The 18,042-nt window shown below is 38.1% G+C and overlaps 1 protein-coding gene across 1 annotated transcript; it reads right to left on the bottom strand.

Moving 5' to 3' along the window:
* Positions 1-11,388: 11,388 nt before the first annotated feature.
* LOC306849968 (uncharacterized protein) lies at positions 11,389-13,399 on the bottom strand. The gene is made up of 2 exons (XM_079385366.1): positions 12,966-13,399; positions 11,389-12,572 (listed from the first exon to the last, which is right to left on the bottom strand). The coding sequence occupies exons 1-2, from the start codon at positions 13,192-13,194 to the stop codon at positions 11,683-11,685; spliced, it is 1,119 nt and encodes a 372-aa protein (XP_079241492.1). The 5' UTR covers positions 13,195-13,399; the 3' UTR covers positions 11,389-11,682.
* Between the last annotated feature and the right edge of the window lie 4,643 nt (positions 13,400-18,042).

Raw genomic sequence — 18,042 nt, forward strand, 5'->3', positions numbered from 1 at the left:
ATCCCACAAATCTCCATCAACTGCAAGATGCTATCCTATCAATATGGGCCAACATTTCTAAAGAATGCTTTCAGCACCTTGTTGAATCAATGCCACGTACAATTAAGGCAGTTCTGAAGGCGAAAGGGGGTCAAACACAGTATTAGTATGGTGTTCCTAATAATCCTTTAGGTGAGTGTATAAAGCCTGCTATTCTGGATGTTAAGTTGAATGAATATTTGAGTATTTGTGTAGTCAACATTTTTTACAAGTTTTTACAAGTGGGGATCAATGCTGTTGTCTGTATATGAAAATAAAAAAATAAAATAAAAAAAACAAAATATATTTTTGTGTAATGGACCCTTTGATGTATTGTGAAAAATTTGTCTAATCTACATTATTTCACAGCTGTCTACAGGGAATCCGCAAATTTCAGCACTTCAAATGTAATGCATTGTAAAGTAACCTTGAACTGCATTTTTTATTATTTCATATTGTTTCTTGAGGTGCACATTTATAATGTTTTTACACAGAAATAAATGTAAAATTTCTTGATTTTAGTCATCTAAAGTAGATTTTAGAATCGAAGTAATTTGTGCACGTTTATTCTTAAGCAGCCCTTAATGTCGATCATGGATCACATCGATCCACGGTGGCAAACAGCAAATATATTTGTGCTATTTAATGCATTTGAGTGCTGTTTAATGCATTTGTTTTCCTCACTGCATAAGTGACATGTCACGAGTATATTTTTCATCTGTAAATGTTATATTTGCATGACTTTCTATCCATTTTGCTGTCAGGAGTGGGCTTACGAGTCGACGAGCGTTGCAGCACATGCACACTAAAATAGGAGCGCAATAATTCTGAGTCAAATATGCATTTTATGATAGCAGTAACTGTAAAGGGACTATTGTAATGGGTAAATAAAATGTAAGCTAACACAGTCCTAAGCTCAGATGAGTTAATGTGTGGTTCTTATAGCAGCTAAAATGTAGTTTTAATTTAGTGATTTTAACTTTCAGTTTAGGGATTGTTAATGCTTTAAATAGCAGTGTTATGTTCTAATGCTATCTGTTCTAACTATAAAAGGTACAGCTGTTATAAAACCAGAGAGATAGGCTGCATGGCTATGATATTATGTGAGCGAGTCAGTGGTAATATCATTGCTTTCCTATTGGTCAGTGTTAGAGGAGCTCAGCTTAGAGGAGCTCAGCTTTCCAGCAGAAGTAGCCACAGTGACTGAGCTTGATCTTTGCTAAATTTGCTTTATTGACAGTGAGGCAGACTAACTGAAATTACCTTAAGGAATAAATATGAATCAGTTGAGAGGAGAACACCTGCACACTCACTTAAGCATGTTTATTGGATTATGTACTAATAAACATGCTTAAGTGAGTGTGCTAGTTGTTCTCCTCTCAACTGATTTAAAGGCGTTTGAAGTGAGGCGTTAGAAGTCAGAAGACACAAGTTGATTTCTGATTTGCTGTCTGTCTGAACCAAAGAAATAAAAGCGATCATATTTTTTCCATTGAATGGAATCGCATTGTGTTGAATCGGATCGAATCACACGGCATCGTAATGGGGTGAATCGTATCACACTGCATCGTAATGGGGTGAATCGTATCGCATCGCAAGCTGCTTCATATGCATCTTCAGTGTATCGTATTGTTGACTACTTGTTGCATAAATTATGATATTATTGGTTTCTTTGCACACAAAAAGTATTCTCTTAGCATAGTAAACTTACGGTTGAACCCCTGATGTGACTTGGACTATTTAACTGATGTCCTTGCTACGTTTCTGTGCCTTGATCGGATGGGATACGCATGTGTGCATCATGCCTTTTGCATGAATTATTATTGAGATCAATCTCGCTCCATAGTTGTAAGGTCTTATTTTTACATTAAGGATCTGTGGACACCCTCTAAAGTTTGTAAGTGTAATGTACCACAAAGAGTTATTAAAGATAAATGAAGAATAAACACCAACCTCCTTGTTCCTCGTGTTTTATTCTCCATGTTTCTGGTTCCTCGTGTTTTATTCTCCATGTTTCTGGTTCCTCGTGTTTTATTCTCCATGTTTCTGGTTCCTCGTGTTTTATTCTCCATGTTTCTGGTTCCTCGTGTTTTATTCTCCATGTTTCTGGTTCCTCGTGTTTTATTCTCCATGTTTCTGGTTCCTCGTGTTTTATTCTCCAGGTTTCTGGTTCCTCGTGTTTTATTCTCCAGGTTTCTGGTTCTTCGTGTTTTATTCTCCATGTTTCTGGTTCCTCGTGTTTTATTCTCCATGTTTCTGGTTCCTCGTCTTTTATTCTCCATGTTTCTGGTTCCTCGTGTTTTATTCTCCATGTTTCTGGTTCACTGGTGTTCTCCTCACTCTCTTCTTTAACAAACACCATCTTCACAGCAGATCTCAGTTCAGATGATACTCCTCCAGATATTCCTGCTTGCTTCAAAACTTAGTCTCGACTCTGAGGATGAGAACATTACAGTTATTTACTGACCTGATTCAAAAACTGTATTTTGTACTTACAGACACTTCTAACAGTTTGTATTGAGCCAGCATCAGGACAAAACAACAGAAAGCGTGGTAAACTAATCTTCTTCCTCTGAGGTTTAATGGTGTTTGTCAAACAAACATGTGTCTTAGCGCCCCCCGCTGGACTGGAGTGAAGCAGAGAGGGGAGGGAAATAATAATACTTTGTACGTATAAAAGGTGCGCTGTTGTTGTTGTTTGTTTTTAATATATATATTATCTGCACAAATAAATGATGAGGACTTAAAATTAGAGACTCAAATGGTATTTGATCAGCATCAAAAGTCTTTGTGAGGGAGGATTGGAGGAGAAAACCGAGAGAATAGTCAAATATTTCATTGAAAATCACAGTGTTGCTGCATGTAAAAATGGAAATTAAGATAAATGAAACACGTGATAATTATAAGATGTAGCCTAATGAAAAACAACAACTAAATCCAAAACATTAAACATGTTTAGCATGAAAAACAACATCCTTGGAATGTGTGTCCATCTAAATATCTGTAATGTAAATGTAATGAAAGTGGCCTGGGCCTGATTTGAACAAATCGGATTTGTGCTGTTCAGACTGTCATAAGAAAATCAGATATGGGTCACATTTGGGCCACTTTAGCCTGCAGTGTGAACTAAGCTTATAACAGTTGAATGGCAGGTAATGTGAATTACATATCCACAAAATATGATATTTTGAAAATATTTCTGAAGAGCCGCTTTCGAGGATTAAACTTGAAATCGAAACTGCTTGCATTTTGCAGTGATCCTTTGTGTGTCCAACATCAGATTGTGGTGAAGATTATAGAGGATGCTTTATCCCAGGCATCCTCAAATCTGGCCCACTCCTGCAGAGTTTAGCTCTAACCCTAATCAAACACACCTGAGCTGCTAATCAGAGTCTTCAAGATCATTAGAAAATCACAGGTAGGTGAGTTGATCAGGGTTGGAGCTAAACTCTGTGGCAGATTGGCCCTCCAGGGAAAGCTTTAAGGAACTCTGCTTTATCCCCTCCAGTTTTACAAGAAGCTGTGAGACCCATTTCAGAGCCATAACTTTATCTTTTAATAACTTAACAGCTCTCAAAAGCAGCAAGGTTACTCAAAATTAACTGCAAACTCAACATGAAGAAGACAGATATGAGGATAATACCTCAAACAAAAGCAGGAGCGTATTGTGCTCATTTGTGTTCGTGCTCTGGAGAGCGTCAAATGTTTATTTTCAACGCATTTCAATGAGTTGAGCAGTGTAGCCACAGATATGTCTGTTGATTTCTTGTATGCAATGGCCAATCAGAAGCGTTTAAGTTAGAATCCACTCACTGCGAGAGGAGACACCAAAATGAGACGTTTAAATCAAACAGGGTCGTAGTTTGTGGGGATGGACAGGGGGGACATAACCCCCCAATAACCAAAATGAGCAAGTACAACATATTTTTGATGCATTATGAAAGCTCTCTGACCATCCCAAGGATCCTAACACGATCAACGTCCAGAAATGTAGCAAGGACGTCGTTAAAATAATCCATGTGACATCAGTGGTTCAACCATAGTTTTATGAAGCTACGAGAATACTTTTTGTGTGCAAAGAAAACAAAAATAATGACTTTATCCAAAAATTATTATCCTCCACGTCACACTGGTGCCCTTTTGGAGAGTATCACATACGTAAACAACATATGTACTTTGAATAAAGACATTATTTTTGTTTTCTCCGCAGTAGTACATGTTAATTATATGTTTCTCCTGTTGTGTTTTTATTGAGTAGGCAATCCAATAACAGAAATTAGTGATTTATACCAATATGTGATGCTGCTGCTGGGCAATGTGGAGTAAATGAATATATAATATAAGATATAATATAAATGACCTATTCAAAGACCAGTTAATCATATAGGCTAGGTTTGGGAATGAGGTTGCATGTGTGCGCCCTCATTTCAAAATTATATAAAATATTCAAGGTTGGATTTAGTTTCCAACGCAGTGAAGCAGCCCGTGCATAGAATGAATAATCGATTCTCGAGCCATTGATATCAACCAATTCAGCACCACTGCCATGGACAGCAGCTGGTAATATCTTAAGCAACCTCCTAAGGTACAGTTCAGGGAGCACGCCTAGAAATGGTACACCTTTAGTTAAGGCATACATTTATTAATTACGTTAAGTCTTCGTAGCGCACTCAGAGACAGTGTTATTGGGAAACACAGCCCTGCTCAGTATCTAAATCAATATAACATTCGCAGACTCCCTTAATAATCTTTAAAAGCTGTCACTCTCCTCGTCACAATCTCACAAAGTTCCATTATAATCAACAAAGCTCTCTACACTGCATAATGAATCTCTTAGTTATATCGTGTGTGTGTGTGTCTACCCTTTGTTATAATGAGAGGATTCATGAGCTTGCATAACTCAGCACTGAACAAAAGTATGCTTATCGGGTCATTGGCACTGGTGCTTCTTAATATTGTTTCATAATGGCATGCAACTGTTAGTGGTCACATCCCTGACTAGGAAATTTAGCAATAAAATACTTTCGGAAAGCCGCACATATGCAGTACCTAATTCATATTCGCACGCTCTCTCTTCCGCTATATATTTTCATAGCATAGCAATGGATTAATGGACAGGCCTGCCTAGGCTGCAGCCTATGTGTGCAGGGGCCCCGGATTGGCCAGACAATTTTTTAATTATTTTTTTAAATTAACTTCAGTGTAGAAAAAAACCCCTCCCTGGCCCATAAGAAATATTAAAGGAGGATTTGTTGCAGAGCACTTGACAAAATTATTGTCTTGTATTGTAGAATGCATGCTCAGTATCACCGAGAGTTCACATGATTGTTAAATTGAAACCAAAAGTAAAATGCACATGTGAAAAAGCGGTTTTAATACCCCGCGTTTTGAATGAATGAGGCATTTTTTTTTTATTATTGCATGCATCGTGGAGTTTTTTTATTGCACGCATTTATTGCAAATTAGGCTACATACAGGTATGTAGGCTGTTATTAGTATGTAGGCTATAATAGGTTGTGTGGTTGTCTATAGCTCTGTATCATGCTTGAAAAATTTGGGCTCTATTTGCACTTTAAATCTTGAAAAAGTAGCTTACTTTGATTATGGCTGCAGTTATTGTTTGCACTTAGTTTTATTTAGAAATAATTGTGTATTTTTTGTTATTTATACTGTTTTTGCTTCTGTGTTCAATTTGTGAAAAGGAGTTCAGTTAGGAGGTCAAACGTTTTAGCAGCTCATAATTCATGTACAGTTCTAAGGTCTGAAGAGACTCACATGAACGCATACAGTAGACAAGCCAGTCACTTGAGTTTGTGGCCTTTTACAAAACCTTTTATAATGCTTAAGCGTTGTTGTCTTTTACTGCATATGATAATTCATACTCAGAATGTAGAACTGAAATTACATTTATTACAATATGATTAGTTAAAACAATTCAAAATGCACCTGCAGACAATTTTTTCCAGTTATGTATCTGGTCATAGAGATTTGTTTTTTAAATAATATGTAAAAATCTCGCCTCGTCTCGTTCTTGTGAACCCAATCTTGTGTCTCATCGCATCTCTTGAGTTAAGTGTCAGCGTTAATGATAATCAAACAACAAAAGACAATGAGAAAATCACCCCCTGATCTTAACAGAATAGCATTTGTAACTTTTATAAGAATATATAGTGAAAACTGTGCCCTACCATCACATTCACATCTATGCAACCAATAAAGAAATTACTACATATTTCTTCATTGATCTTGATTCTGCTCTCAAAATGCACGAGATTTAAGTTTAAAATGAACACAATTTTCTTATGGGGGGCATACCCTGGGAACCCAGAGGAACCAATTGTCACCCACCACAGTCTCACAAAAATCCTGTGAGGACACTGGGAATGTAGAGGAAACACTGTGGGATTGGCTGTCTCAATGTGCGTGTATGCCAGTTCACCGTACTTGCTTACTTATTTGCGTGTGGACCATGTATGACACTAAATATCTCCTGCAAAGCATAATGATTAAGGGGGGCCTCACACAAAGAGCAGCCTAGGGACCCCTGACCACCTTAATTTAATAAATAAATAGATTAAATTATTATGTTGGTCTATCTGGAACTGTTTTGAATTGGTTTTTATCATACCTTAGCGGAAGAACCTTTGTAGTATCTATTAATATTACAAGTTATCATGTGGGGTTACTCAGGGCTCAATTTTACCACTGCTTTTTATTCTTTATTTCGGTCACATTATTAGAAGGCATGGTATCTCTTTTCATAGTTAGGCTGACGACATACACAGTTGTCTGTAGCCGTGTCTCATGTTGATCCTCTTTAACTTGACTTACTTGAAAATTGCATCCAGATATAAAGGCATAAAGGTCTGGATGTCACTTTTTTTTGTACAACTCAACCAAGATAAAACTGCAGTTTTCATTATTGGATCAAAAGCACAGATAGAGAAATTGAACCCTAAACTAAATTGAACTGAATCCAAGCCAAATGGCTAATTAGGAATTGTCTTTGATTTAAATATTAACTTTAAAGCTCATGTATGTAATATTACCAAAACTGCTTTTGTATGTAATATTACCAAAAGGCTTGACTATTGCAATTCCTTCCTTTCAGGTCTACCAAAGAATACAATTAATCAACTACAAGTAATACAAAATATTGCTGCTACAATATTGACAAAGGCCAAAAAGAGAGACCACATTACACCTGTATTAAAGTCATTACACTGGTTACCTGTTAGCTTTCATATTGATTTTAATACTCTTTTATTAGTCGGTGGCCGACATATAGCACAACTATGCTGATGGCGACCCGAGTTCAATTCTCATCTCTAGGTCCTTTGCCGATCCCGACCCCCCTCTCTCCACCCAATACTTTGCTGTCTGCACTCCACTGTCCTATCTAATAATATAAAGCATACAAAAGCCCCAAAAATCATTTATTAGTTCATAAGGCAGTGCATATAGTGTATTAAAAGTTTTTTCAATTCAATTTTATTTGTATAGCGCTTATTTTAGTTTATTTCATTTATTTATACAGGGACAATGCACAACAAAAGTGTTGTGCCAGAGTTAGCTATAAAGCTAATTTGCATCTGCAGTCCCTGGGCAGGATGTTGTTACAAAATTACCATGTTACAACACAAACAATATCACATCATACTCCAATCATACTCAATTTTCAAGATACAAATCGTTGCAAAGCAGCTGTACAGGAAATCAAGTTTCTACAATATAGTTAGTAATAGCTTATCAGTGGTGACTATGTCAAGTTGATGAACATATGGCAGAAATATACGGTAAAAATCAGTTGATGACGTAATCAAACAGACGATGAATACTATTAACAGCAATGATTATAAGTTGCAATCCAACTTATAGCAAAATTTGGTAGTTCAATGTGTTGTTTCAAGATTGACATCATCTGTCTGCCTTCCAGTAATGTCCTATAAAATCTTTATATATTTATGCGTTTTGTTTTTCCTTCTTTTTTAATACTTTTTTTCTTTATATAATATATTTAACTATATATATTGAAAATTTTGTTCTTGTATTTTAAAGGGTTAATTTCTATTTTGCATTTGGTTTATTTCTATTGTTTTTGTATTTGATTCCTTTTTGCTTGTAAAGCACTTTGAACTGCATTAATTTGTTTGGAAAAGTGCTACATAAATAAACATTTGCTTGCTTGCAGTGGTCACTGTCACTCGTGTCGCGGGAAATTGCTGGCTCTCCATTGAAATGAGTGGGATCTTTTCACTTTGTAACTGCGTTTTGCTTGTTGTGTGAACGAGGCATTACTTTGCTATTACTAAACATAACCCCACCGTTTTTGATTCATTTCTCAGCCTGTTTCTCAGCATTTTTTGTGCAATTAAATAGAAAAGATTAAATCTATTACTAAGTTCTCAGCAGATGACATTCTTTTATGGGACAAAATTGACCGGGTAAAATCCATTGGGCCCCACATGTGTGTGTTCACTTGCTAATTTCAACGGTAAGTAAACGTTTACTGGGAAAAGTCAATATTATATATACTTAACCAGAGTAAGAACATGCACATTTTAATTTATACAGTACATTTAATGGTGTAGTAGTGTGTTGCATGTAAACAGAAGATTCGCATTTAGATGTCTATTTCTACACATTTTTTTTTCATGAAGAGACATTGAACAGAAAATTGCCACAAAATGACATACATCAGAAAAAGAGGGGGAAAAAATACTGTTGCTACAAGTTTCCATCTTCTTGGTGGACATTTGTTTGTTTGCTTTCTTCTTAATTCCAGCATCTATGGCTATATTCATGGAGAGAACCAGTTAACCTAATCCATACTAGTGATGCGCGGATGGTGGTCGTATCCACTGGTGCTGCGGATAATCCCCGGGTCAGGTGAGTCGGGTAATATAAAAAAAAAAAGCATTCTAATTAATTGTGGGTGGGTGAGATAAATCATTAATGATGCAAATATTTTCTAAAATATTAATGTGTTTTAAAGTTTGTTCGTCCAGGCAGACAGACACAAAAAATGTACTGTTTGTGTGTTCGCTTGTTCGGGAAGTTGCAGTGAAAACAGTGACATTCCAGATAAAGTTTGAAGGGATTTATGCTATTAAGAAAGTGTAGGCTAATCTGGGCAAAGAAGAACTTTTGTTTTAAAATTCAATTTTAATTTAAAAGCAGCCTATTATCAGTGTATTATGTTACCGTAACCCCCTTGACGGCTCAGATGAGTTTCCGCCTCCACGAGGTGGCAAATCACACCGGTAGGGAATCAACTGGATTCGTGAGAGCACAAGATTCTGGGACGCTTTAGAAACGTGCAGCAGCGCAGCTGGTATAAAACACAAGCATTGACTAGAGCGGCCCCCAGTTCCTGTTATTTTGAATGCTTTGAATTGATTTTCTAATGCTTCTGGTCTCAGTCAAATGCAATAAGAGTGAAATTATGCCTGTTCACAGTTTGGACAAAGATCAGATAGAAGGTATTGAGGTCAAAAATTCGGTAAGATATTTAGGCATTTTAATTATTAAATATCAAATCTGATAGAATTGTAGATAATTTTCACAATGGATACAAAAATCCAATAATATTTTCAACTGTTGGTTACAAAGAAGCGGAAGGTATTTCTAGGATTGTTTACCCAGGTTTGTCTTTATATGTTAACCGAAAAACATGCAGGACTGGGACAAAATTTCAGGTATGGACTCATCCAGGCCATCCCATACACCCACAACAAATTCTGAAACCACGGATAACGGTTTTATTTTTGTTTGTTTGTTTGTTTTTGTATGGCCATCACATTACGCAGATAGAAACCGACAGAAATCTATTGGCAGAGATGCACGGCGCGAGCTGAATCGCCTTGCCAGTCAAGACTAACCGCTTCATGATGTATTATAGATTTGTTATCGAATGGTGATCCACCAAAACTAAAGTAACAAGCCTGGTTTGAAAATGCAGGTAGAAAGCACAGATATTTGTGTAAAAATGTAAGGAGTAAAAGTAAAAACTAGTCAGAAAATTTAAAAGGGAAGTACTGATGCCAGAAAAATCTACTTAAGTACAGTAACAAAGTATTTGTACTTCATTACTTCCCATCTCTGGAAATAAAGGTAAATTATGTGAAAAATAATGTTTTTTTTTTTTTTACAAACCAAGCATTAACATATTTTAGACTGCACCCCATAAACACAATCAAGCCTAGAAAAAAAAATAAAAAAGTCAACCACCCCTTTAAAACGTGTTTTCGTATTCTATGCTCATGGTGCGCACTCATTAGGATATCGGTTAAGGCTGGAATACACTACACAACTTTTAAATTCTGAACAGATTTTACACTAGGCATCATACACTTACCGACTTTGTAAATAGTGACAAAGGAAAACTGGGCATCATACACTATGTGACCGAGGATCATACACTTCTGGACTTTAAAGTTGTTCCGATCACAACGAACTCATGCGCCTTATTGCTAGGAGACGCATGACAAGTGAAAACATGTGTGCTCTAAAATCAGCTGAAAATATCAAACATGTTTGATATACTCCGACTGGATACAATCAAAGTCTGAAGCTAAGAAATTGGAGTCTGTAACCATTATACACTACGCAATTTTCTGTGGAATCTGTCAGCTGTAATCTGCAGACTGGCTCTGACTTTCCTCAACTAGCGTCAACTTGTTCAGACAGTAAAATCGGGGCAAAAATCACGTAGTGTATTCCAGGCTTTAGATGCCTGCCTTCACTGTAAGTCCCTATCGAGCACTTTACAGATTCAACTACTCTCTTCTCCTCCTGCTTGGCTCTTTAGCCTGAATCACTCACCGCAGAGCAAGCCTGTTCTTGATAAAGCACGAGGATAAAATGGGGTGAAGTGATCTTTATATAGGCGAAGCAAAATACTTCATCGCTCCGTCTATATTGGGTACTGTTAATACAGGAGATGAACCTATGGCCCAATGGTTGATTACCCGGTATGCCCGATTACCAGTCCAACCCTGCTCATTTGCATACTTTAAGGTTGCTACCCAGGTGTTTGTCTCCATCTATAAACGCTGAACCTGTAAAAATGTATATAAACTGCAATGAAACAAGAATCCTGCTGAAGACACATCAAGTCTCCCTGATCTTTGCGTCTGAATTTCCAAGTTTCATTGACTTCCATTCATATGCACGTGAATGTGGGACACTGAAACGCAAGCTCAAGCCAATTTCCCTGCATTCCTGTTCAACTTTAAAATGAAACGTCACATGCTCAATGTCTAGAGTGACCACAGCTGTAGTTCTTGTGCTGACTGCATTCACGGACCCTCTTAACACAATAAAAAGAGTAGATGGGTGAATTATGGAATTAAGGAATATACACACATTCAAAGAATAAAACTTTATTCCAATTTCAGAATGTGCACTTTGTCATGTGTAATCCATATGTTGAGGATCTCGTCCGTCTGATGTTATGAATATGATATGCAACTTTTTATTTACATGCATAGGTTGTATAATTGTAAGAATGTACAGGAATACTTAGAACCGATCACATCAGAGCTTATCAATACTAGTCTTTCGTAATTTATGCTGCCTTTACATGCTTCACATGGCCACATCCTTTCCATTATTGTGTCGCATGTGAGGATCAGACCCGAAAGTGCTGGATCTGAAGATGATCTACTTACTGTGATAGTTTTTTGTATGAATGTGTAGATTAGATGATTGAATGAAACACTTCCCACATGCAGTGCACTTATAAGGTTTCTCTCCAGTGTGAATCCTCTCATGTGTTTTCAGATGTGCTGACTGACTGAATCTCTTGTCACAGTGTGAACACTTGTAAGGTTTTTCTCCAGTGTGAGTCCTCTCGTGCCGTTTTAAACACTTTGCTGAAGTAAAAGTCCTCCCACACTCACAGCACATGTACTCTCTCACACCAGCGTGTATTTTCTGATGTGCTGTTAAATATTGTAAAGATGCAAAACTCTTTCCGCACAAATAACATGAATGTGGCTTCTCCTTTGTATGAACTGTCAGGTGTTTCTTCAGATTTGAAGCACTGAAAACTATTTTGTTGCATTGATCACATGCGTATGGTTTCTCTCTAGTGTGGATGTTCATGTGTTCCTTAAGGGTTGATGATTGTGAGAAACTCTTTCCACACTGATCACAAGTGAATGGCTTCTCTCCAGTATGAACCCTTATATGCTCTTTAAGGTGTCCTTTTAGTGTAAAACTCCTCTCGCACTGATCACATTTGTACGGTTTCTCTCCAGTGTGGATTCTCTCGTGTCTTTTCAGGTCTCCTGACAGACTGAATCTCTTGTCACAGTGTGAACACTTAAACAGTTTCTCTCCAGTGTGAACTCTCATATGAACATTAAAACTATATTTGCATGTCAAACTCTTTCCACACTGAGTGCAGGTGAAGGATTTCTTGGCTCTTCTTTTCTTTAAAAAAGTCTGTTTGGTTTGTGAGCAACTCAAATGTTTTTTCCTAGTTCTGAACTGATATTTTCCCTCAACTTCACTCAATTCTTCGTTCTCCTCGTTTTCTTCAGTCAACTCTGAAATAAATGTAAAATGATTTGTTTTCATTAAATCATAAAAAAATTAATGTGAAAAGACAAAAGTGAACCCTGATGTAAAAGCAGAAATTGATATACAACATTTTGATCATTTTGGTGCAGTTTTAAAAATACATCTATTACATTTTATTAGAGATGCACCGATTACAAGCACGATTAGGCTCTGTGTATTAAATGCTGCTCCATTTGAAAACAGGTGATGGAGATTTAGCGCTAATCACAGAACCGGCTTTACTGATGAGATGCGCATGCAATATATCGCCCAGCCCTATACAGTGCCCCAAAGCCCCCTCAGACCACAGAGGGTTAAGTCTTTGTAAGCCTAATGTCCCACAAACTGTCATTAAAGATGAATGAAAAATAAACACCAACCTTCTGGTTCCTCGTGTTTTATTCTCCAGGTTTCTGGTTCCTCGTGTTTTATTCTCCGGGTTTCTGGTTCCTCGTGTTTTATTCTCGAGGTTTCTGGTTCTTCGTGTTTTATTCTCCAGGTTTCTGGTTCTTCGTGTTTTATTCTCCAGGTTTCTGGTTCTTCGTGTTTTATTCTCAAGGTTTCTGGTTCACTGGTGTTCTCTTCACTCTCTTCTTTAACAAACACCATCTTCACAGCAGATCTCAGTTCAGATGATACTCCTCCAGATATTCCTGCTTGCTTCAACACTTAGTCACGACTCTGGGGATGAGAATATTACAGGTACTGACCAGATCCAAAAACTTCTCTATTTACAGAAACAACATTTCTAGCAGTTTGTATTGAGCTAGCATCGAGACAAACCAGAGCGAGGTGAAACTGAACTTCTTCCTCTGAGGTTTAATGGTGTTTTGCAAACAAACGTGTGTGTTTTAGCGCCCCCCGCTGGACTGGAGTGAAGCGGAGAGAGGAGGGAAAATAATACAGTGAATTTATAACTGTTAATATACTAAAATAAGATCTTTGTTACGATGTATGCAGCCTACAAATGCGACCTCCGGAGGATGCAGTCTTCCGTTTGAGAAACGGCCATTGTGTCCATAAGGTGTGCTGTTTTTCTCCCTATCTGCACAAATAAACAAAAAGGAATTAAAATTAGCCTTGCATGATATTTGAACAGCATCAACAGTCTTCGTGAGTGAGGACTGGAGGAGAAGCAGCAAGCAGCTGTAATATAGAAATTCAGATCAATAAACACACGTGACAATGATAAGATCCTAGGGTTATGTCTGTCTAAATATCTGGGACTTAAGACATAACCAAATGAATGAATGAATGAATGAATGATGCATTTATATAGTGCTTTTATTGTGTATTGCCGTACACCCAAAGCACTTTACAATCATGGGGGGGGGGGCTCTCCTCAACCACCCCCAGTGTGCAGCATCCACTTGGATGATGCGTTGGCAGCCACAGCAACAGCTCACCACACACCAGCTACAGGTGGAGAGGAGAGAGAGATGGAGCCAATCAAGTGGATGGGGATTATTACGAGACCATGATTGATAAGGGCCAGTGGAGGGAATTTGGCCAGGACACCGGGGTTACACCTCTACTCTTTACGAGAAGTGCCATGGGATTTTTAGTGACCACAGAGAGTCAAGACCTCGGTTTAACATGGCGTTAGGACCCACACAGACCACAGGGCAGAGATGTTCAGATGTTGGAGTATGAGTCAAGTCTCGAGTCTTTGGTCACGAGTCCGAGTCAAGTCTCAAATTATTTAATGGCTCGCTAAAAAAAAATCCCATTCAGAATCCTCAAGTATTGAAATCTTCCTATTTATGAAGCTGTTTTATAGGCTATAGACAAAATATATGAGCTATGATCTGCTTTGTAAAAAAAAGAGGTGTTAAAAGGATAATTCTGTAGTTCCAAACCTGTATGAATTTCTTTGTTCTGCAGAACACAAAGGAAGATATTTTGAAGAAAGTTTGTAACCAGGCTGTTTTGGGGCACCATTGACTTCCATAGTAGGAATAAAAAAATACTATGTAAGTCAATGGTGCCCCAGAACTGATCTGTTTCCCACATTCTTCAGAATATACTTTGAACATGCTTACTTTGTGTTCAGCAGAACAAAGACATTCATACAGGTTTGGAACCACTTGAGGGTGAGTAAATGATGACAGAATTTTAATTTTTGAGTGAACTATCCCTTTAAGATGTAAGGTTAATACACATTCAGCCTGTTACTTATGTTTTAATGCATTACCATGTTCAAAACAGTTTTTCTGTAATCAAATTCTATAAAAAGAGTCTGATCTACCATGACACATGAGGAAATACCCTGTAACACAGATATTACAAAACCATACAACTAAAGTATGTCTTTATGATATAAGTCAGGGGTATTCAATTAAAGCAGAGGTCAGGTCAAAATAAATACATTTTTAAAAATAACATTTTTAACATGTATTGTATTTATACATTTAGATACACGCGAGGCCATGTGACAGAAAAAAATACTGTCAGGGTTTTCCTCCTGAAATCTATACTATTTTAATATTTTACTGAAAAGCATTATCTACTAAAAACAATGTAGGCCTAGCTACAATAATCAAAATGTTCTCATCTTGACCAGAAAAGAAAGATAACCAGCAGGTTCAAAGTTTAAGTTCTATCCTAGCCATCTAACAACAATTTTCCAATTATAATTACATGATTCTTTTGAAATGTTCCTACAGATTAATAATGTTAAATATAGATCCCCTCTACAAATGATTCAGAATTTGTACTACCGGCACGATCTTCAACGAGCCCAAAAGAGCACGTTACACCTCTCTTCATCTCTTTGCACTGGCTACCAGTGGCAGCTCACATCCAGTTCAAGACACTGATGCTTGCGTACAGAACTACCACAGGCTCAGCACCCTCCTACTTCCACTCACTATACGAACCTACATCCCCTCCAGAAGTCTGAGATCTGCTAGTGAGCGACGCCTTGTGGTACCATCACAGAGAGGCTCAAAATCACTCTCCAGAACATTCTCGTTCACCATTCCTGGCTGGTGGAATAATCTTCCCACCCCTATCCGGAACGCCGGATCTCTGGCAACCTTCAAGCAACAACTGAAAACTCATCTCTTTCGGCAGTACTTGACTTCATCCTAAACTCAGAAAATTTTTTTAAAAAATAAACCCTTTTCCTCTATCTTTCTCTCCGCTTACTAGCTTGTACTTATTTGAACAATGACTGAGACTTGGTGTTACAAGCACTTCCTCTGTCTGATTGCCTCTTCAAGATTAATCGCTTTTTGTATTCCCCAATTGTAAGTCGCTTTGGATAAAACCGTCTGCCAAATGACTAAATGTAAATGTAAATGTAGATCAGAAACGTCTTGTCACATCTGGCTTGAACAGTCAGAATCATAGGTTATAGATAGTCCGAGTCAAGTCTGAAGTCTATAAAAATGTGACTCACTAACTCGAGTGCCCATCTCTGCCACAGGGTGAACACCCCCTGCTGGTCTCACTTACACCTCTTCAGTTTTCCCAGGAGGTCTCCCATCCAGGTACTGACCAGGCTTAACCCTGCTTAACTTCAGTGGGCAACCAGTCTTGGGCTGCAGGGTGATATGGCTGTGGTCAATGGGAAGGATATTTTGATATAGGATATTTTTGTGTGTATTTGTCCTTTCAAATTTAAAACAACACATCCACATAGCAATTAGCCACGTTTCCAATGTCGGGCCAAAAGCGAGCATGCTAGTGCGTGCCAGGGCCAGTTGTATTTCCACTGTCACTTCTGGGGCTTGATCGTGTTTTTCGGTCCGGGTTTTTTGGCCTGACAAATATCTTGGCCCAAATCGGGCCAGCTGGGGAGGAGTGGTTATGAACAAAGGCGGAGTTTCTCCGCTTCAAGTAAGGATAGTGTCGTCATGGAGACCAGTGAGTACTGTTTGGAGAAACTGATTTTGAATTAGCTCTGCACTGTACTTCAATTCAGACTTAACTCTTTCTGACGCAAAGGCAATTTGTTGTCTCAGGTCCATAGCTTGCACCACAAACTGTATGGGTATTTCTTTCGGCTCTTGGACAGCACATGTGAGGGAGTGGTACAACTCAGTAGCACCCTTCTCAATGTAATGAGTCCGTAGAATCTGTCTGAGGGCTGGTAGTGTTAGATCAACCCTGCTTTCAAGATAACACTTCAGTTCTTCTTGTTCCTGGGCCTATGGCTTGAATTACAGCCTCCACTACTTCTCCTTCATCATATCCCTTTATCAACACCCTCTGTATTTGTCTTTCCAAATTAGTGCACGCCAATTTATCTGATTGATTTCATTCTCCAATTTGTCCTATTATTTTAAAATCTCTTTACAGTGGATGGACAAAGGTTGCACTCTGATTCACAACAGATGCACCTTCCATTGCATTTGTGGCAAAAACATTCTCCCTTTGTTCATTTAAGTTACTGGGTGTCATGCTAATTTTGTCTACAGGGTGGGACAGGGTGCCCTATTTGTTGAAGCGGGGGTTCATCATCATCATTTTTCTTTTTTAGTTTGTCAATGTTCTCATTTAGTTGCAGTAACACAGACAGGCCTTCATCCTCTTGTGAAGTTACATCTTCTCATTCTAAAAACTGAAGAATACGCCTCCTCAGCTTACCTGGTAAGTCTCTCTCACTCTTATCCACAATTAGGTTCAGTGCTACGCATATATCATATATCAACTCCGATGCTGACAGTGTTAGCAACTTTTCTTCTATCTCCGACATGACATTTTCCCACTCAGACGACATCTGTGGTGTTGTAGACATGACAGAAATGTTTTACTTGTTTGTAACACAGCAATATTGACCAGATCAGTAACGTTATCGTCAGCCTCACTAGCAGACAGCTCTCGCTGCGACCATCCCTCCAAAACAGAGAAAACAGCTTTCTCAAACATCTACATGTCTGTCTCTTTTAAAGTGTTTATAGTGTACATAATGAGTTGTATTTGTAGGGGTTATTATAGCACAATTCTTTAACACCTGACCTCACTAATTTTCAAAGCCTGGCTACGGCCATGCACGCTAGAGATATGTTACGATTAACATTTTTGAACCAGATGTGGATTTGAGTTCTATAAAGGGGAATATATTAAAATTACATTCTAATTATATTCTGTAATATTATGTTGACCGATTGTGCTGCCGAGAGGTCAGGGGTGAACAGAGGAGTGATGTCTGCATACAAGCCATATTACTGATACAGTGCTTTGGCATGTGGCAGTAGCATAGCCTCTCCAAATCTGTGGTCATTTCTCTGGAGTTAGTGCATAAGGATCTGTCAAGGCCATCCCAATCGTGGACTCTTGGTCTGTCAGGGTTCTCCAGAAGGGCCAACACATCAAACATTAGTCCCAGCAGTCTAATCATGACCTTCTGGAGGAGCTGGTGTTTCCATGGGCCTGACAAAGGCTGCATCTCTTCATTTCGCTGTTCTTATAGCCTTTGAAGCCTCCTCTGACATTCAGAGCCAATAGGGC

The sequence above is a fragment of the Barbus barbus genome (assembly GCF_936440315.1).
Source record: "Barbus barbus genome assembly, chromosome: 3".
In the NCBI taxonomy this organism is placed as follows: Eukaryota; Metazoa; Chordata; class Actinopteri; order Cypriniformes; family Cyprinidae; genus Barbus; species Barbus barbus.

Coding starts and splice junctions, on each gene's coding strand:
- LOC306849968 (XM_079385366.1), bottom strand. CDS start 13,194: ATGGTGTTTGTTAAAGAAGAGAGTGAAGAGAACACCAGTGAACCAGAA. Junction 12,573..12,965: donor AAAACACGAGGAACCAGAAG/GTTGGTGTTTAT, acceptor CATTTATTTCAG/AGTTGACTGAAGAAAACGAG.